General features: G+C 32.3%; 1 protein-coding gene across 2 annotated transcripts in view; it reads right to left on the bottom strand.

Moving 5' to 3' along the window:
* Positions 1-17,831, bottom strand: part of LOC142345431 (uncharacterized) — a 75,724-nt gene that overhangs the window by 44,996 nt on the left and 12,897 nt on the right. For both annotated transcript variants that reach the window (XM_075397477.1, XM_075397478.1), the window contains one exon: positions 15,417-15,548. In XM_075397477.1, coding sequence (XP_075253592.1) covers positions 15,417-15,548 — 132 coding nt within the window. The remainder of the gene's footprint in view (positions 1-15,416; positions 15,549-17,831) is intronic.

Here is a 17,831-nt window from a genome sequence, read left to right as displayed (position 1 = left end):
AACACATCATGCTTCAAAGGTAGCAATATTTAATGCTTTGCATTGAAGTCCAATTGAATTTTGTTCTTTCTTTTGTCCTTTTTGGCCTTTGTCAGGAAGAAATTTTCCTTCGAGAAAGAATCGTGAGAATTGTAGGATTTTGCTTCTTTTTGGATTTTCCTTTTCAAATTTGAGCTGTTTAATCTCATCACCAAACTGCAAATTGTTCAAACTGTAATAAGAAGAAAAATATTTTTGCATTTTTGTTTTCATCAATGCTGGCTACAATTGTTGCTGGTTAGTATTTGCTCAATGCTCTCCGTAAGTATGCCTCTAAAATTACCAGACAGTTAAAATTACTGACTCGTTCCCACTGAACAACAAATTTTTCCATAGTTTGTATCATGCAGACTCATGATGGTATATTCTTTTGATCTGAGGCGAGGATAGGTTAACTTGCTCTGATCACTCATTTTCTGGTTGCTTTAATCAGGACGGCCCAGTGAGCCACTCACTTCTCTTGTGTTCCCCAATGTTGATTGCTCAGTTGCCGATGTCCGCTGGGCTGTTGATACCGCCGCTCATTTGTTTCAACTGTGAAACATCAGTTGTATCCAGTATCTCAGATACTCGATTGGCCACAAACACTTGTCGTTTACGGTGGCAGCTGTACAGAATCATTACTCTCAATTTTCTACTGACAAATGTGAAGGCAGCTGAATATTTTTTCAGTTCTGAACGTAGATAGTCCACTGCACACATCGTGTCTTCGTATGCGTTAGCAAACTCATGAAGTTCGATTTGATTTTATCCTTCGCTGTGTTGAAGTTTCTTCTGTCGAAGCTTGTTTCAGCTACAATTGGAAATTTCTCTTCTTCGCCAGGTTTCATTTTGTTGTCCCAATGTTGCCAAATCTAAGCACATATGCCCTTCAGTGGTTGTCTCATGTGAACACTGAACGGAGCAAATAGTGCTATTGTGTCGAGTAATAATATTAATAACATGGATAGAATTACCCACTGAGTTATAGGTGTTTCAAACTCCATTGTGGTACCTCTGCAAACCCCTCATCAATAACAATCAATTGTGGTCCAAGCACAGAAGATCTTAACGTATTAGGTTTCGCTTCAACTGGCTTTGTTTTGCTGATTGACTTCAAATTGGATACTCTTCCTCGTTATGTATACCCACTCGTTTGAGATCCTAGTTTGCATAAGTTGGAGAAATCTCAGCGCCACTGATGTTTGTATATTTGAAAAAGTTCGTTAATTTTTGGGGTGCCATAGAAACCTCAAGTACTTCTATCCTATTTGGTACTTGCACTTGTAGAAATATTGTTTCGATGACAGCCGTCAGGGCTTTTGGTCCTTCGCGGAATCTAAAAATCGTCCCAATCCGCTGGTGTAGCAGACCAACCCCTGCTGGTAGCTTGTTGTTTAGGCGTATTTTATTGTATTTTTATTCAGGATTGCAAATACGTCTGTTTTTTGCAATGCGTGTTTGGGTTTAGCACTGGATGTTGTGGCAAAAACCATTTTTCCCGAGTGTAATTGTCGGGTAGGCTTGGGTCTGTTTCACAACACAGTATTCTTATTTTGTTCTGCTCTCCTGTACTCTTCATCCTACTCTTCAGCAATTTTGTGTGCTTACAGTGCATTGTTTACTGACTGACGACGATGATTTTAGAAGCATATGTTTCTATGTCCCACCAGATTTGGATAATTTCATCCATTATCCTTTTTTACATCTTCCTTGAAGGCGAAATGGCAAACATTTTGTCTTCTTCTGGTCGTCATGGGTCCACTCACTACCCATCCTAGCTCTGTGAGAGCGGCGTAATGTTCAATTCGTCTTTGTATCTTGTAGCATTGTAGATCGCCAGCATCTTAGCCAAGGATGATGTCAACTTCAATCACGTCGAAGTTTTTTGTGTTGAAGACTTAGGTGATTGAAGCTTTGCTTCAGCTTTTTGTAGTCGTAGTTACGGTTTCCCAAATATTTCGACCGGTGTGCAAACGCTTTGACTGAATGCGCCTTTGAATGTAGTTCTTTTATAGAGGAAACTCTTTTGTCTTGAGATGCTTCGTTCCGTGTATTTCAGCTTTATTAAGTGCAACATCGATGCCTTGGACTTGTAGTGTCTTTTGCACACTTTGATCAAGGAATGAAACCTTTGATCCACTATCAATGGAATTGTTTGTTTTCAGCCGCTTGCCACCGATCTGATTTGAGACAGGAACTATCTGAAGGAATCCGGTAAGCTCCTTACTCCGATTGATTGTTGCTGCACGTACGTTGACTGTCTGATTGCACTTGTGCAATTAAATTTCTGAGCGCAGCAATTGGTTGTTCTTTTTGGTACATTCATTGACACTGCTCGCATTGACTTTACAATTTTTGATGGCACATCCTTTGCCCAGACATTAGTCAAATAAGTGTTGTTTTCTCACTGCTGCGTACCCATCAATCACACTCATGTTTTTGAATAGTGAACAGTTTGAATTCTTATGAGTGCAATCATATAGCGGATAGTGATCGTTTTGCATTTGCTTCTTCTCCTTAACATTCGAACTCGAACTGAAATTCGATTTATTCGAGAACCATTTGCTCCTTTTTATGCTTTTTCGTTTTTTTTTCTTTCTTCCTGCCTTGAAAGCTGAAAAACCTTCATCCATAAATACCATTCTAGATAGCCTCTTTTCAAACATATTAGATCAGGGCAGTCTTCAATTTTATCATAAACATAGAATCACCACTTCTCTTTGAGAACTTGAGGTATTTTGTCTACTGCCATATACAGTGTGGCAGATCACGCGCTTACCTGTACTATTTAAGCACGTTCACAAAGTCAAATACAGTAACCAACAAGTTGTGAGTCTTCATTGACATCCCTCACGGAGACTCTTCATGTGTTCATTGATGATCACAAGAAGCCTCCCAAAATTCCTCTCCAGAATGCTCCATACTGCATCATAGAACTGTTTTAAATAAACCATTGCTGACCTGAACTTGCCTTTGGGTAGAGTCTTCGGGTGGCTCATTTTCTCTGAGCCCGGTAGTGATCGTTGATCTACTGTCGCGATTGACATACTAAACCCTCCGGCCATTCGCAGGGTTTCCGTCGAAATGGTTCAACTCCAGAATTGGTATGTTACTGCTAATTGAATTACCACTTTTTTTAATCGTAAACTAGCTCTGGATGAAACGTCCCGGTCTTCATTGCATCAAGATCGATTGCGTGAATTTTGATATCCTGAGAAAAGACTATGCTTGTTCACTTCAGGGGTTGCTTCGAAGCGAGCTGTTCAACGATCTGGTGTTAGAAGGTTATCGAATCTACTGACGCAATCTGAGACATCTTTCTTTAGTGTGGTCCAGTTGAAGGTAGATTCGCTTCTAGCACTGGTTGTTTGAGAACGCACATCGTACTTCTCTAGTGCTGTTCTGTTCACTTTATTCTCTAGCTCACGCTCGTCTTCGAGTAATTGGTGTTTATTCGAGCTCCTTCTTTTGCCTGTCTAGTTCTAGTTTTCTGCGTGCGATCAGTATCTATTCAGGTCACTTTTTGGTTTTAAAATCGATATCAAATTTATTTGTCCGATGTTCACGCCTTTGGCTTGCTGAAGGTTTTTTGTATCTTGACCACTGGCTTTTCATTCGTTTTGTACTCTTAGTGCAACCGGGATGTTCGTTGGATAGTTGTTGTTACTCTTGTTTTCGTTCACTGCTTGAAGTGCGTTACTTTCCTCTGCATTAATTGTTGGTTGCAAGCCTTTGCTTATATATGCAAGCCAATGATAATGCAAACTTGCTTTTACACTCCTTTGCTTTTGTATACTTTCCTCAGCAAAATGTTCTGTGTAGGGTACAAGCTTGTTTTGACGCTGCAGTTGCTTGGGTATATTGTTGACTCTAAGGTGGACAGTCTGTTAGTAGATGACTTTTGGTTTGTTGGGTCGATCAGAGCCTGCAAATATTTTGCATTCAAGCCTTCATTTAGTGTTAACTTCTTCCACTAAACCTTGAAATATCTTGTCGTAGAGGAATTTTGCTGGATAATACCGTACAGTTACTGTAAACAAACTGTTGATTAAGTTAGAAATGCCTAGCTGATGTTGCCTTTGCTATGGTTATTACCTTTGAGCACAATTCGCTCTTCAATTTCTTTTTTGAATTGCGCTTTTCTGTTTGCCTCACTGGCTTTCCGCTTTCAATGCGTTTAGTTTTTGTTGGTTGGTGCCTCTGGCACTCTCTTTACCAGATTGGACATCAATTGGTGGACCAATTGTAACGGCTGCTCACCTATCAAAGACAAGGGAACAATTAAACAGCCCAAATTTCATAGCGGTTTCGAATTTGTCCATATATTACGTCTTTGCAGTTACATATTATGATCTGTTTTATATTCTATACTGTAGATTACAATTGCATTACTTGTTGCTCAGTTAGTCCCAAAAACTAATCGTTCGGCCTTGCTGTTTAACAAAATTTTTTCCCTCAGAATACAAATAAATTCTAATTGAAACAATCAAAATTGCTTGAGTTTCAATTATTAACTTCACTCATAATTCGAAATCGCAACAAATCTTTGTGCCCAGCTCTAGTTTTGTCAAATGTTTTGTATCAATAACAGGTTGATTCGAAATCCAATCACAAAAAATCTGAAGCAAACTTGTTAAGTCGTATTATTGTTTTACTGATTTGAGATAGTTCGAGTTTGAGTTTAATTCCATGCAAGATAATGACGTACTAATAAAGAGACTGAACACAAATGTTGACGAAATGAACAAATCAATTTGGCTTCGATGGAATGTAGCATTTAATTCTGCATGTCATAATATTCCAAGTTCACTGTTCGAATGGACCTTGAATTATCCTGTTTACTAGTTACGCGGAGCCTCAATAGCTTGTGTTCATTTAGATACTTCAATTTTATAAATATTTCAAATAATATAAAAAGTCAGAAATAGTTCTAAAGATCTTTTGAATGCTTTTGAAAATTTTTGTTTCGATTTATTTCTTTATTACTAAGATAATTGATAGTAGTAATAATTGTAGTAATAATAACTAGTTTTAATTAATAAAATTTGTCAAACTCTCTAAAATTGGAGTCATTCATGCAATAACACTTCATCAGAATGAAATTCACGTCAAAAACCTCAACTGTTTTCTGGTTCTTGCGCCTATTCCAGACTTCAAACAGCAAACAATTTTTTGACGCATTGATTTTCAGTTCTTTTGTTGTCCTGGTATTGATCCTTTTTTTCAGAAACCAATACTTTTTAACTTAAAATTTAATCTTTGTGGAGTGTAGTTCTTAATTTGTATTTAAAAAATGAAAGGCATGCCAGATACTTCTGTTTTTAACAGTGAGTATTTAAAGCGATTGGCTTTAAAAATTAAAAAATTTAAAACTTAAAATTTGGATATTAAAAGTAAAAGCTTTTGAGACATGCGTTTCTTAACAAATCTTCTTTTGAATTATGTACAACTTAATTGAGTTAAGTCCACAAATATTTTCTGAAGAAAAAATTGTGATTAATGTTTTTTTTTCAATTTTGAAAACGAATCACAAAAAATCTGATGCAACATTCTTTATTTTTTATATTGATTTGCTAATTTGAGATAGTTCAAGTTTGAGTTCCACTTTACGTTCGATAATCACGAACTAACAAAAGCTACTGAAAACAAATACCGACGAACAAATAAATCTGGCATCGATAGAATGTAGCAATGAATTCTGCTTGTCATACTACTCCAATTTCAGTGTTCGAATGGACCTTGACTTATCATGTTTACTATTTACGCAAAGCCTCAACAGCTTGCGTAGATTTAGATACTTCAAGGTTATAAATAATTCAAATAAAATAAAAAAATCAAGAAAAGAAACTTCTTTGACGTTTTTTGTTTTGATTCATTTCCTTATTCAAAAATTAATAAGAAGCAGCAATTATAGTAATAATAATAAATAATAGTAATTCATAAAGTTTGTCAAAGCCTCTAAAATTGGAGTCATTCATGCAATAACACTTCAGCAGAATGAAATTCACGTCAAAAACCTCAACTGTTTTCTGGTTCTTGCGCCTATTCCAGACTTCCAACAGCAAACAATTTTTGACGCATTGATTTTCAGTTCTTTTCCTGTCCTGGTATTGGTCCTTTTTTTCAGAAACCAATACTTTTTAACTTAAAATTTAATCTTTGTGGAGTGTAGTTCTTAATCTGTATTTAAGAAATTAAAGGCGTGCCAGATACTTCTGTTTTTAACAGTGAGTATTTAAAGCGATTGGCTTTAAAAATTAAAAAATTTAAAACTTAAAATTTGGATATTAAAAGTTAAAGCTTTTGAGACATGCGTTTCTTAACAAAACTTCTCTTGAATTATGTACAACTTAATTGAGTTAGGTCCACAAATATTTTCTGTAGAAAAAATTGTGATTAACGTTTTTTTTTCAACTTTCGAAAATCGATCACAAAAAATCTGATGAAACATTGTTAAGTCGTATTCTTTTTATGCCAATTTGAGATAGTTCAAGTTTGATTTTCAATTCATGTAAGATTATAACGTACTAAGGAAAGCTACTGAACAAAATTTTTGACGAAGGGAACAAATCATTTTGGCATCGATAGAATGTCGCATTGAATTCTGCTTGTCATACTACTACAAGTTCACTGTTCCAATGGACCTTGACTTATCCTTTTTACTAGTTACGCAAAGCCTCAACAGCTTGCGTACATTTGTATACTTTAATGTTATAAAAATTCACGTTATATAAAAACCAGAGATAGTATTTGAGATTTTATAATTCAAATAATATAAAAAATCAGATATAGTTCTAAAGACCTTTTGTATGCTTTTGAAGTTTTTTTTATTGAATGATTTCCATAATACTAAGTTAATTAATAGTAGTAATAATTGTAGTAAAAATAAATAATTATAATTAATAAAGTTGTCAAACCCTCAAAAACTGGAATCATTCATACAAAAGCACTTTGGCAGAATCAAATTTAAGACAAAAACGTCAACTGTTTTCTGGTTCTTGCGCCTATTCCATATTTCAAACAGCAAACAATTTTTCAATGAATTGATTTCCAGTTCTTTTATTGTCCTCGGATGGGTCCTTTTATTCGGAAACCAATAATTTTCAACTTAAAATTTAATATTTGTGGAGTGTAGTTCTTAATTTGTATTAAAAAAATGAGGCATGCCAGATACCTTTGTTTTTAACAGTGAGTATTTAAACCGTTTGGCTTTAAAAATTAAAAAATTTAAAACTCAAAACTTGGATATGAAAAGTTAAATCTTTTGAGACATGCGTTCTTCACAAAACGTTTTTTGAATTATGTACAACTTAACGTTTTTTTTTTTCAATTTTCGAAAACGAATCACAAAAAATCTGATGCAACATTCTTTATTTTTTATATTGATTTGCTAATTTGAGATAATTCAAGTTTGAGTTCCACTTTACGTTCGATAATCACGTACTAATAAAAGCTACTGAAAACAAATACCGACGAACAAATAAATCTGGCATCGATAGAATGTAGCAATGAATTCTGCTTGTCATACTACTCCAATTTCAGTGTTCGAATGGACCTTGACTTATCATGTTTACTATTTACGCAAAGCCTCAACAGCTTGCGTAGATTTAGATACTTCAAGGTTATAAATAATTCAAATAAAATAAAAAAATCAAGAAAAGAAACTTCTTTTGACGTTTTTTGTTTTGATTCAATTCCTTATTCAAAAATTAATAAGAAGTAGCAATTATAGTAATAATAATAAATAATAGTAATTAATAAAGTTTGTCAAAGCCTCTAAAATTGGAGTCTTTCATGCAATAACACTTCAGCAGATTGAAATTCACGTCAAAAACCTCAACTGTTTTCTGGTTCTTGCGCCTATTCCAGACTTCAAACAGCAAACAATTTTTGACGCATTGATTTTCAGTTCTTTTGCTGTCCTGGTATTGGTCCTTTATTTCAGAAACCAATACTTTTTAACTTAAAATTTAATCTTTGTGGAGTGTAAATCTTAATTTGTATTTAAGAAATTAAAGGCTTGCTAGATACTTCTGTTTTTAACAGTGAGTATTTAAAGCGATTGGCCTTAAAAATTAAAAAATTTAAAACTTAAAATTTGGATATTAAAAGTTAAAGCTTTTGAGACATGCGTTTCTTAACAAAACTTCTCTTGAATTATGTACAACTTAATTGAGTTAAGTCCACAAATATTTTCTGTTGAAAAAATTGTGATTAACGTTTTTTCTCAACTTTCGAAAATCGATCACAAAAAATCTGATGAAATATTGTTAAGTCGTATTCTTTTTATGCCAATTTGAGATAGTTCAAGTTTGATTTTCAATTCATGTAAGATTATAACGTACTAAAGAAAGCTACTGAACAAAATTTTTGACGAAGGGAACAAATCAATTTGGCATCGATAGAATGTCGCATTGAATTCTGCTGGTCATACTACTACAAGTTCACTGTTCCAATGGACCTTGACTTATCCTTTTTACTAGTTACGCAAAGCCTCAACAGCTTGCGTACATTTATATACTTTAATGTTATAAAAATTCACGTTATATAAAAAACCAGAGATAGTAGTTGAGATTTTATAATTCAAATAATATAAAAAATCAGATTTAGTTCTAAAGATCTTTTGTATGCTTTTGAAGTTTTTTGTATTGAATGATTTCCGTGAAACTAAGTTAATTAATAGTAGTAATAATTGTAGTAAAAATAAATAATTATAATTAATAAAGTTTGTCAAACCCTCAAAAACTAGAATCATTCATACAAAAGCACTTTGGCAGAATCAAATTTAAGACAAAAACGTCAACTGTTTTCTGGTTCTTGCGCCTATTCCATATTTCAAACAGCAAACAATTTTTCAATGAATTGATTTCCAGTTCTTTTATTGTCCTCGGATGGGTCCTTTTATTCGGAAACCAATAATTTTCAACTTAAAATTTAATATTTGTGGAGTGTAGTTCTTAATTTGTATTAAAAAAAATGAGGCATGCCAGATACCTTTGTTTTTAACAGTGAGTATTTAAACCGTTTGGCTTTAAAAATTAAAAAATTTAAAACTTAAAACTTGGATATGAAAAGTTAAATCTTTTGAGACATGCGTTCTTCACAAAACGTTTTTTGAATTATGTACAACTTAATTGCGTTACGTCCACAAACATTTTCTAAAGAAAAAATTTTGATTAACGTTTTTTTTTCAATTTTCGAAAACGAATCACAAAAAATCTGATGCAACATTCTTTATTTTTTATATTGATTTGCTAATTTGAGATAGTTCAAATTTGAGTTCCACTTTACGTTCGATAATCACGTACTAATAAAAGCTACTGAAAACAAATACCGACGAACAAATAAATCTGGCATCGATAGAATGTAGCAATGAATTCTGCTTGTCATACTACTCCAATTTCAGTGTTCGAATGGACCTTGACTTATCATGTTTACTATTTACGCAAAAGCCTCAACAGCTTGCGTAGATTTAGATACTTCAAGGTTATAAATAATTCAAATAAAATAAAAAAATCAAGAAAAGAAACTTCTTTTGACGTTTTTTGTTTTGATTCAATTCCTTATTCAAAAATTAATAAGAAGTAGCAATTATAGTAATAATAATAAATAATAGTAATTAATAAAGTTTGTCAAAGCCTCTAAAATTGGAGTCATTCATGCAATAACACTTCAGCAGATTGAAATTCACGTCAAAAACCTCAACTGTTTTCTGGTTCTTGCGCCTATTCCAGACTTCAAACAGCAAACAATTTTTGACGCATTGATTTTCAGTTCTTTTGCTGTCCTGGTATTGGTCCTTTATTTCAGAAACCAATACTTTTTAACTTAAAATTTAATCTTTGTGGAGTGTAAATCTTAATTTGTATTTAAGAAATTAAAGGCTTGCTAGATACTTCTGTTTTAACAGTGAGTATTTAAAGCGATTGGCCTTAAAAATTAAAAAATTTAAAACTTAAAATTTGGATATTAAAAGTTAAAGCTTTTGAGACATGCGTTTCTTAACAAAACTTCTCTTGAATTATGTACAACTTAATTGAGTTAAGTCCACAAATATTTTCTGTTGAAAAAATTGTGATTAACGTTTTTTCTCAACTTTCGAAAATCGATCACAAAAAATCTGATGAAATATTGTTAAGTCGTATTCTTTTTATGCCAATTTGAGATAGTTCAAGTTTGATTTTCAATTCATGTAAGATTATAACGTACTAAAGAAAGCTACTGAACAAAATTTTTGACGAAGGGAACAAATCAATTTGGCATCGATAGAATGTCGCATTGAATTCTGCTTGTCATACTACTACAAGTTCACTGTTCCAATGGACCTTGACTTATCCTTTTTACTAGTTACGCAAAGCCTCAACAGCTTGCGTATATTTATATACTTTAATGTTATAAAAATTCACGTTATATAAAAAACCAGAGATAGTAGTTGAGATTTTATAATTCAAATAATATAAAAAATCAGATTTAGTTCTAAAGATCTTTTGTATGCTTTTGAAGTTTTTTGTATTGAATGATTTCCGTGAAACTAAGTTAATTAATAGTAGTAATAATTGTAGTAAAAATAAATAATTATAATTAATAAAGTTTGTCAAACCCTCAAAAACTGGAATCATTCATACAAAAGCACTTTGGCAGAATCAAATTTAAGACAAAAACGTCAACTGTTTTCTGGTTCTTGCGCCTATTCCATATTTCAAATAGCAAACAATTTTTCAATGAATTGATTTCCAGTTCTTTTATTGTCCTCGGATGGGTCCTTTTATTCGGAAACCAATAATTTTCAACTTAAAATTTAATATTTGTGGAGTGTAGTTCTTAATTTGTATTAAAAAAAATGAGGCATGCCAGATACCTTTGTTTTTAACCGTGAGTATTTAAACCGTTTGGCTTTAAAAATTAAAAAATTTAAAACTTAAAACTTGGATATGAAAAGTTAAATCTTTTGAGACATGCGTTCTTCACAAAACGTTTTTTGAATTATGTACAACTTAATTGAGTTACGTCCACAAACATTTTCTAAAGAAAAAATTTTGATTAACGTTTTTTTTTTCAATTTTCGAAAACGAATCACAAAAAATCTGATGCAACATTCTTTATTTTTTATATTGATTTGCTAATTTGAGATAGTTCAAATTTGAGTTCCACTTTACGTTCGATAATCACGTACTAATAAAAGCTACTGAAAACAAATACCGACTAACAAATAAATCTGGCATCGATAGAATGTAGCAATGAATTCTGCTTGTCATACTACTCCAATTTCAGTGTTCGAATGGACCTTGACTTATCATGTTTACTATTTACGCAAAGCCTCAACAGCTTGCGTAGATTTAGATACTTCAAGGTTAGAAATAATTCAAATAAAATAAAAAAATCAAGAAAAGAAACTTCTTTTGACGTTTTTTGTTTTGATTCAACTCCGTATTCAAAAATTAATAAGAAGTAGCAATTATAGTAATAATAATAAATAATAGTAATTAATAAAATTTGTCAAAGCCTCTAAAAATGGAGTCAGTGCACACAATAGCATATCAACAGAATGAAATTTACGTCAAAAATGTCAATTTTTTCTCTTTCATGGGGCTATTCCAGTCTTTGCACAGAAAACAATTTTTTCCGTAAAGCACTGACTTTCAGTTCTTTTCTTGACCTCGGCTGGGTCTTTTTTTTCATAAACCAATACTTTTTAGCTTATAATTAATTTTTGGGGAGTGTAGTTCTTAAATTGTATTAAACAAATTAAAGGCGTGCCAGATGCTTTTCTGTTTGTAACAGTATTTTAACCGTTTGGCTTGAAAAAATTAAAAAATTTAAATTTAAAAAGTTGGATTGAAAAAAAAATTTTGAGACATTTTGTGAAATTTGTTCAACATAATTGTGTTACGTTTACAAACATTTTCAATGGAAAAATTTGGGATTAAAGTTATTTTTCAATTTTGGAAAAACAATCACAAAAAATTTTGATGCCACATTGTCAATTCGTAGTATTGTTTTGCTGATTTGAGATAAACACGTACTTATAACAGCTACTAAACTCAAACGATGACGAAGTGAACAAATCAATTTGGCTTCGACTTTAACTTGAACTGAACTGTTTAGTAGTTAAGAAAAAACCTCAACAACGCCCGTACTGTTTTCCATGGCTAAAAATTTCTTGGTGGTACAAGTGCGAGCTCCACTACTGCTCTCTTCAAACTCCGTTGTTTGGTTGAACTATCGCTGATCGAATCCCACCGTTAGATCCATCAATGGTCTCCGTTACTCAACCCAAATTGCAAATCGCTGCATATAGTTTTTGAAACTCCCAATTCTTTGAAACTATAACTAAACCGGCGTTAAATTTCATTGGCTTAATCCAATCGGCAGCAAATAATTTTTTTTTAATATTGCAATTATTTTTCATCGAAAAACTCGAATTCTACATCTAAATTTTGTCAGAAAACCTTTGCCATTCAAAACGATATTTACTCATGCCTGGCTCAATGTGTTCGGTAATGTTTTAACGAAAACAAAAATTGTTTGGTAATTTGTGTTTGCACATAAAGCTGCGATCTTACTCATCCACATTTATGACTTAATTGTCTTCCCAATGAGAAGGTGATAGAAAACATTCAACAGATCTCAAACTGTTCATCAAACCACAAAAAGCTTAGATTAATGAGACATTAGATGCCCGATGAATTCTGCCATTAACGAGAATACCACACAAGACAAATTTCAAATAAGAACAAATATTATTTACAACCAAAAATCGATGCCTATTTTTAAAAGAAAGCACAATAACAACATCAAAATGGCATCCGATAAAACCTATAAAATTCAAATTAGGCTTTTCCGCACACAAAAGTCATGGTACCTGGCTTTAATTAAACTCTATAACAATTCGAAAAAATTAGAAGGGACGAATATCAAAACTATTTTTCAATTTTTGAAAATCATTACTTTCTAATTGATTAAAACCATTGGGTATTACCTGATATAATTAAAAGATTCGTCCATACCACTTGAGTGATAATTGAGGGAGCAACTGAGATGTCTTCATTGATTTCTCCCAAAAAAGCACTTCAGACATGGCATTATTCATAAAATGTCAAAAGACTACGAAGGGAACAAAACAATCAGTCAAACTTTCAAAAAACCAAATAATTCAAAAGAAAACAGTGTCGCTGCCATAAACAATCCTTTGAGACCAATTAAAAAACTTAATTGCGCATCCTTACTTTCTCAATACGAAAAGGAACTTCCAAAAAGAGTAATATTGTGGCATGGAAAGAAAAAAACAAACCTAAGAACTGGGCATTATCTAGAAAATGCATTTTTAAATGAGACGATTACTATCAAAGTAAAAAAACCGTTAGTTGAAAACGGGACACTTATAGAAAAAGAATATCAACTCGACTATGAGAAGATGTACAGATACCAGTTGACATAGGTAAAATGAAAAGATGATGAGTTGACGAAAAATTTGCATAATTTTTCTAAAAACGGATATATACCAAGTCATTGTTTCGGTTTAGTTCTATTTGTTCCAATTAGTCGTGGTTTAATTTTAATTGTTCCAGTTAGTCAATATTTAGTTTCACTTGTTCCAATTAAAGAAAACAATTAGCTCATCCTGAAAACCTGATATATATTATCTTTATGTGAGCTAATTGTCATGTGAAAGAAATTTGCATTTATTGAAACATAATTTGAAATTTTTGTTGCCGTTAAGTAACATAAAAAGAACAAAAACTATAAAAATATTTCTAAGATTGCGCCCTAATACAAACCAAATATTTTTTCGTAGAGTCCACGGAGAGAACAAAGCTAGACCTAATCGCTGCGCGTCTAGCTAAAGCACGTAATTGTCCTAAAATTTCTTTGAAACGAGAAATTATCCATTTCGGTTACATATCAGTTAAAGTGCGAAAAACTGGCAATATTTTAATTCAAGATTTCTTTTACAGGAAGCTGAAGTAAAATATTCTTTTTGTTTTAAAATTTGCTAATGAAATTACGGAAAATGTGAATAAAAACAACCGAGAGCGATGTGCTATTCACAAAATTTTATGCCTGGATAAATCCTTGGAAAAAGCCTCTTTCAAAAAAAATCTCTATAATTGTATATTTTACGCTGGACGGGCTTTTTAATCATACCAATCACAATTCTCTCTGATGAATATATCGATCGGCCTAAATTGACTGAGCAAAGAAAACCATTTTTGTATATAGTTAACCCCCCCCCCCCACACACACACACACACACACACACACACACACACACACACACACACAAACATACACACTAAAATGGGGTCGGAAATATTATGACGTCTGTTTAGCAAAAAATGATTGCTGTTTCGCCCTGTTTCAACTGTTTATAAAGTGAGTTCTTGAGTTTGGTCTTTGCCAACAAACAAATAGTCTTCTTTTCTGTAATTGATAACAATGTTGACGACGAAGTTATCTTTTATCGCTTTCTTTTGACTTGTGTTTGAGAAGCAGTTTTTAATCGATTTCAATGTTGTGCTTTTTTCAGCTCAAACATGTTCCTTCATGCTTATATTTGTTCACCATCCTAATCAACCATAAATTTTAAACACTATCTCTTCAATTGCTCAATATGTTCTCTGAAAAGATTGGAAAAAATAATGTGCCATATTTGGCATTTTGCTTAGAATTTTTTAAGTTTAAAAAAACAGTTAACAGGTTCATTTCCTAAAAAGCGGTCGAAAAAAGTCCTTAATTCTACAAAAACGGCCATTTTCTTTAAGCATCGGTCTAGAAAAGTGTGACACTTTGCAAACTAATGGTAAAGATAGTTCATGTCGATCACAAAACATCATGGCTTTAACCCGTCTATGTTAAAATACCGCATGAAAGGAACATTAATCATAGTATTTCTTGATCAGTATTTTAACCCTTCAGAAATGTGATGAATAGCTGAAAATCTCATTAGATTCAAAAAATCTGCCGCACGAATGCATTTTCTGGTAAATATTGAAAAGAATTTCTTTGAAAATCGATCCCAAGCTAAAAAAAATAATCATGAGAAAAAATTAAAAAGACATTTAAAATACGTGTTTTATTTTTTTCACCTGAAATATTGCAACCAATGCATTCTGCTTTCCACCGCTTATTCTTGTGGCGAGGAACCTTGTGGACACGTTGGTCCTTGTCAGCCAAGAAGCCATATTGATCCACGATTAGATAATATAGAAATCCAGATGTGTTTATGCTCTATTTATAGAATCGCGAAGCTCATCAACTTTTTAATACACACAATCAACACGTTTTTGTCTTTTAGCTGGAGCTTAACGGGTAAAGGAGTGCTGAGTTTGTCAAGAGTTGAGAACTCAAGTTTTTTTTCAAAATTTATCAAATTACAGAAAAGATATTATTACTACCTGCGCTTTTCCATTGTGAAAAGATTCCCCCGCTGATACAGTTTGTGACGATGAACGTGAGGAATATTGTGGCAAATACAATCCCAGTATCAGACACGTAAGAATTAACACTATTTTGGTTGTACATGCACACTGCAACATAAAAAATATGAAACTCTACATGTGACTTTTTGGAATCATTTTTTTGGAAAATGCTGATTGCTTTCACAGATTTTGCTGAAATCCGGTTGGCTCTAATTTTTTTTACTAAGCAATAAAACTTGACCATATCTGCTGCACAAAATATGTGAAAGCTGATCAAAGATATCGAAAACTCTATAATAGTAAAAGTTCCATTAATTTGAACAAAAAACTTCATTGAAATCAGAGTTTTTTCCTTTTACTTTATAACGTAGACAAAAAGGCTCGGTAATGTGCGTTTGCACATAAGCAACCACATTTTTGACTTAATTGTCTACAAAATGAGGAAGAGATACAAAAGTTTCAAAAATTCAAATATTGTTCGAAAACAAATGGTGTATCCATTTAAAAATCGCTCTAAACTCAAACAACTCATACATTTAAATAAAGCCTCATTAGGTGGCCGTTGACGTTGATTCAATGCAATAAGGAGACTAAGAGACAAGTCAGGGAACAAAATCAAATGGAAGAATAAGCATTATTTAATACCAAAACTCAATGTCTACCTATTTTTAAAAAGAACTTAATAACAAGTTCAAAGCAGCACAAGAAAAAAACAAAAATGAAGAAATTGATTTGCATTTCACCAGAGAAGATAAGGGACCTGTTTTTGTTGACTATAACAAACATGTCGAAGAAAAACAAAAGGAGGAAGTTGCAAAGCACGTTTTTACTTTTTTAATAAAGTTAATTTCAAAATCATGAAAAACCATTAGCTATCAACTGAAAAACATAAATGGCTTCTTTCTTACATCCAGACTCGTCGCTGTCAGGAAAGTTATACAAATACAAAGAGAACAAATACGGGCAAAAATCAAAGCATCAATTAAATTTCATGAGAAAACAGTGTCGAAGCCTTTGATATGATTATCAAGTCGCTAAAATCATTTAGTGTGGTTACGTCTTCTTTAAATTTAATTCCCTCAATTAATCATTTACGCCATTAATATAATAGAAAAATTTTCATTCAGTTGATAATAAGAAAAAACACCAAAAATTAACCTCAAAAGTTGGACAATGTGACAGAAATCAGAAAAAAACTCTAAATTCTCAAAAACTCAAAAAAAGTCATAGCAACATTAAATCTTCCACAAAATAACAAAAAAACACACTTTCGCTTAAGAGGAAGACAATTGGACATTTGATTACAAAGATTAAGTCAAGTGAGAACAAAAAAACGACAATTACAAGTTAACAACGAAGAACTGAACTCATACTTTCACAAACAAATTCAAGCAAACACAATGTCAAAAAACATAAGTTTTTGGCTGAAACTATAACTTGAGTTCCTTGGCTATCAATTATTCGTGATTTTACGGTTTCTCGGCTATTAAGATTGGAATTCAAAACATTCAGTTGGCTAATTGCCATGAAAGAAACAAAAATCAAAGAAAATCACAAAAAGAAAGGGCAGCGCCTCAATACAAGATTTGATTTTAAAAATTCAACAATCAGACGAAAATTAATTTTGCTATTGCTGATGGTCCATTGATACAGATAATTGTTTCAGTTGTTACCGAAACACTTATATTGAGGAAAATGAAAATATTAGAAACAGATGATGGTTTTTGGACAATTTACTAGCTACTTTAGAGGAAAATCGCTACGTGCCAAATGAAGGCTTTATAAAATTCTTAAATAATTCCATAGAGAAGGAAAAAGACCATTGAAATTCATAAAATTTGACATCGAAATTCATTAATTGGACAACGAAAAAAACCCGTGTTCTTTGGACCCCAATTGAACATCAATGGGAGCTGCATTAACTGATTTTTTAAAGAAAACTAGATTTGTTTGGAAGATTATTGGGACCAAAAACTGCAAAATACATTTTAAAAAAGGACGTAACAAAAAAATACAATACAAATTGTTTTTCTTTGCGCAAAAACCAACGATGAGACTAAAATGGCCTAGCTATCGCTGCCCGGCTGTTTAAAGTTGTCTTTGTTCCAAAATTCAAATAATTTTGCCAGACAGCTTGGCAAACAAAAGTTTTAATGTATCAAAAAAATGATGCATTTTCCTTAAATATCGATTCAAATTAGCGTATGCTTTCGTGAGAGTTGGAAGTAGATGAAATAGCCCTCATCTAAGTAAAAGAACGTCTTGTCGAAGAAGTTTCGCCAAATGAGTTCTTTCAAACATTTTAGCAACTGTTTTTTATCTTTAATTTTAAGACAAATGAGGCTATCTTCAACAATTTTGTCATATTGAAATCTACGCTTGATAATCTTA

Source organism: Convolutriloba macropyga, chromosome 9 (assembly GCF_964194025.1).
Source record: "Convolutriloba macropyga chromosome 9, txConMacr16.3, whole genome shotgun sequence".
Taxonomy (NCBI): Eukaryota; Metazoa; Xenacoelomorpha; order Acoela; family Convolutidae; genus Convolutriloba; species Convolutriloba macropyga.
Note: the sequence above shows the minus strand (reverse complement) of the source record. Positions and strands in the feature narration are given on the sequence as shown.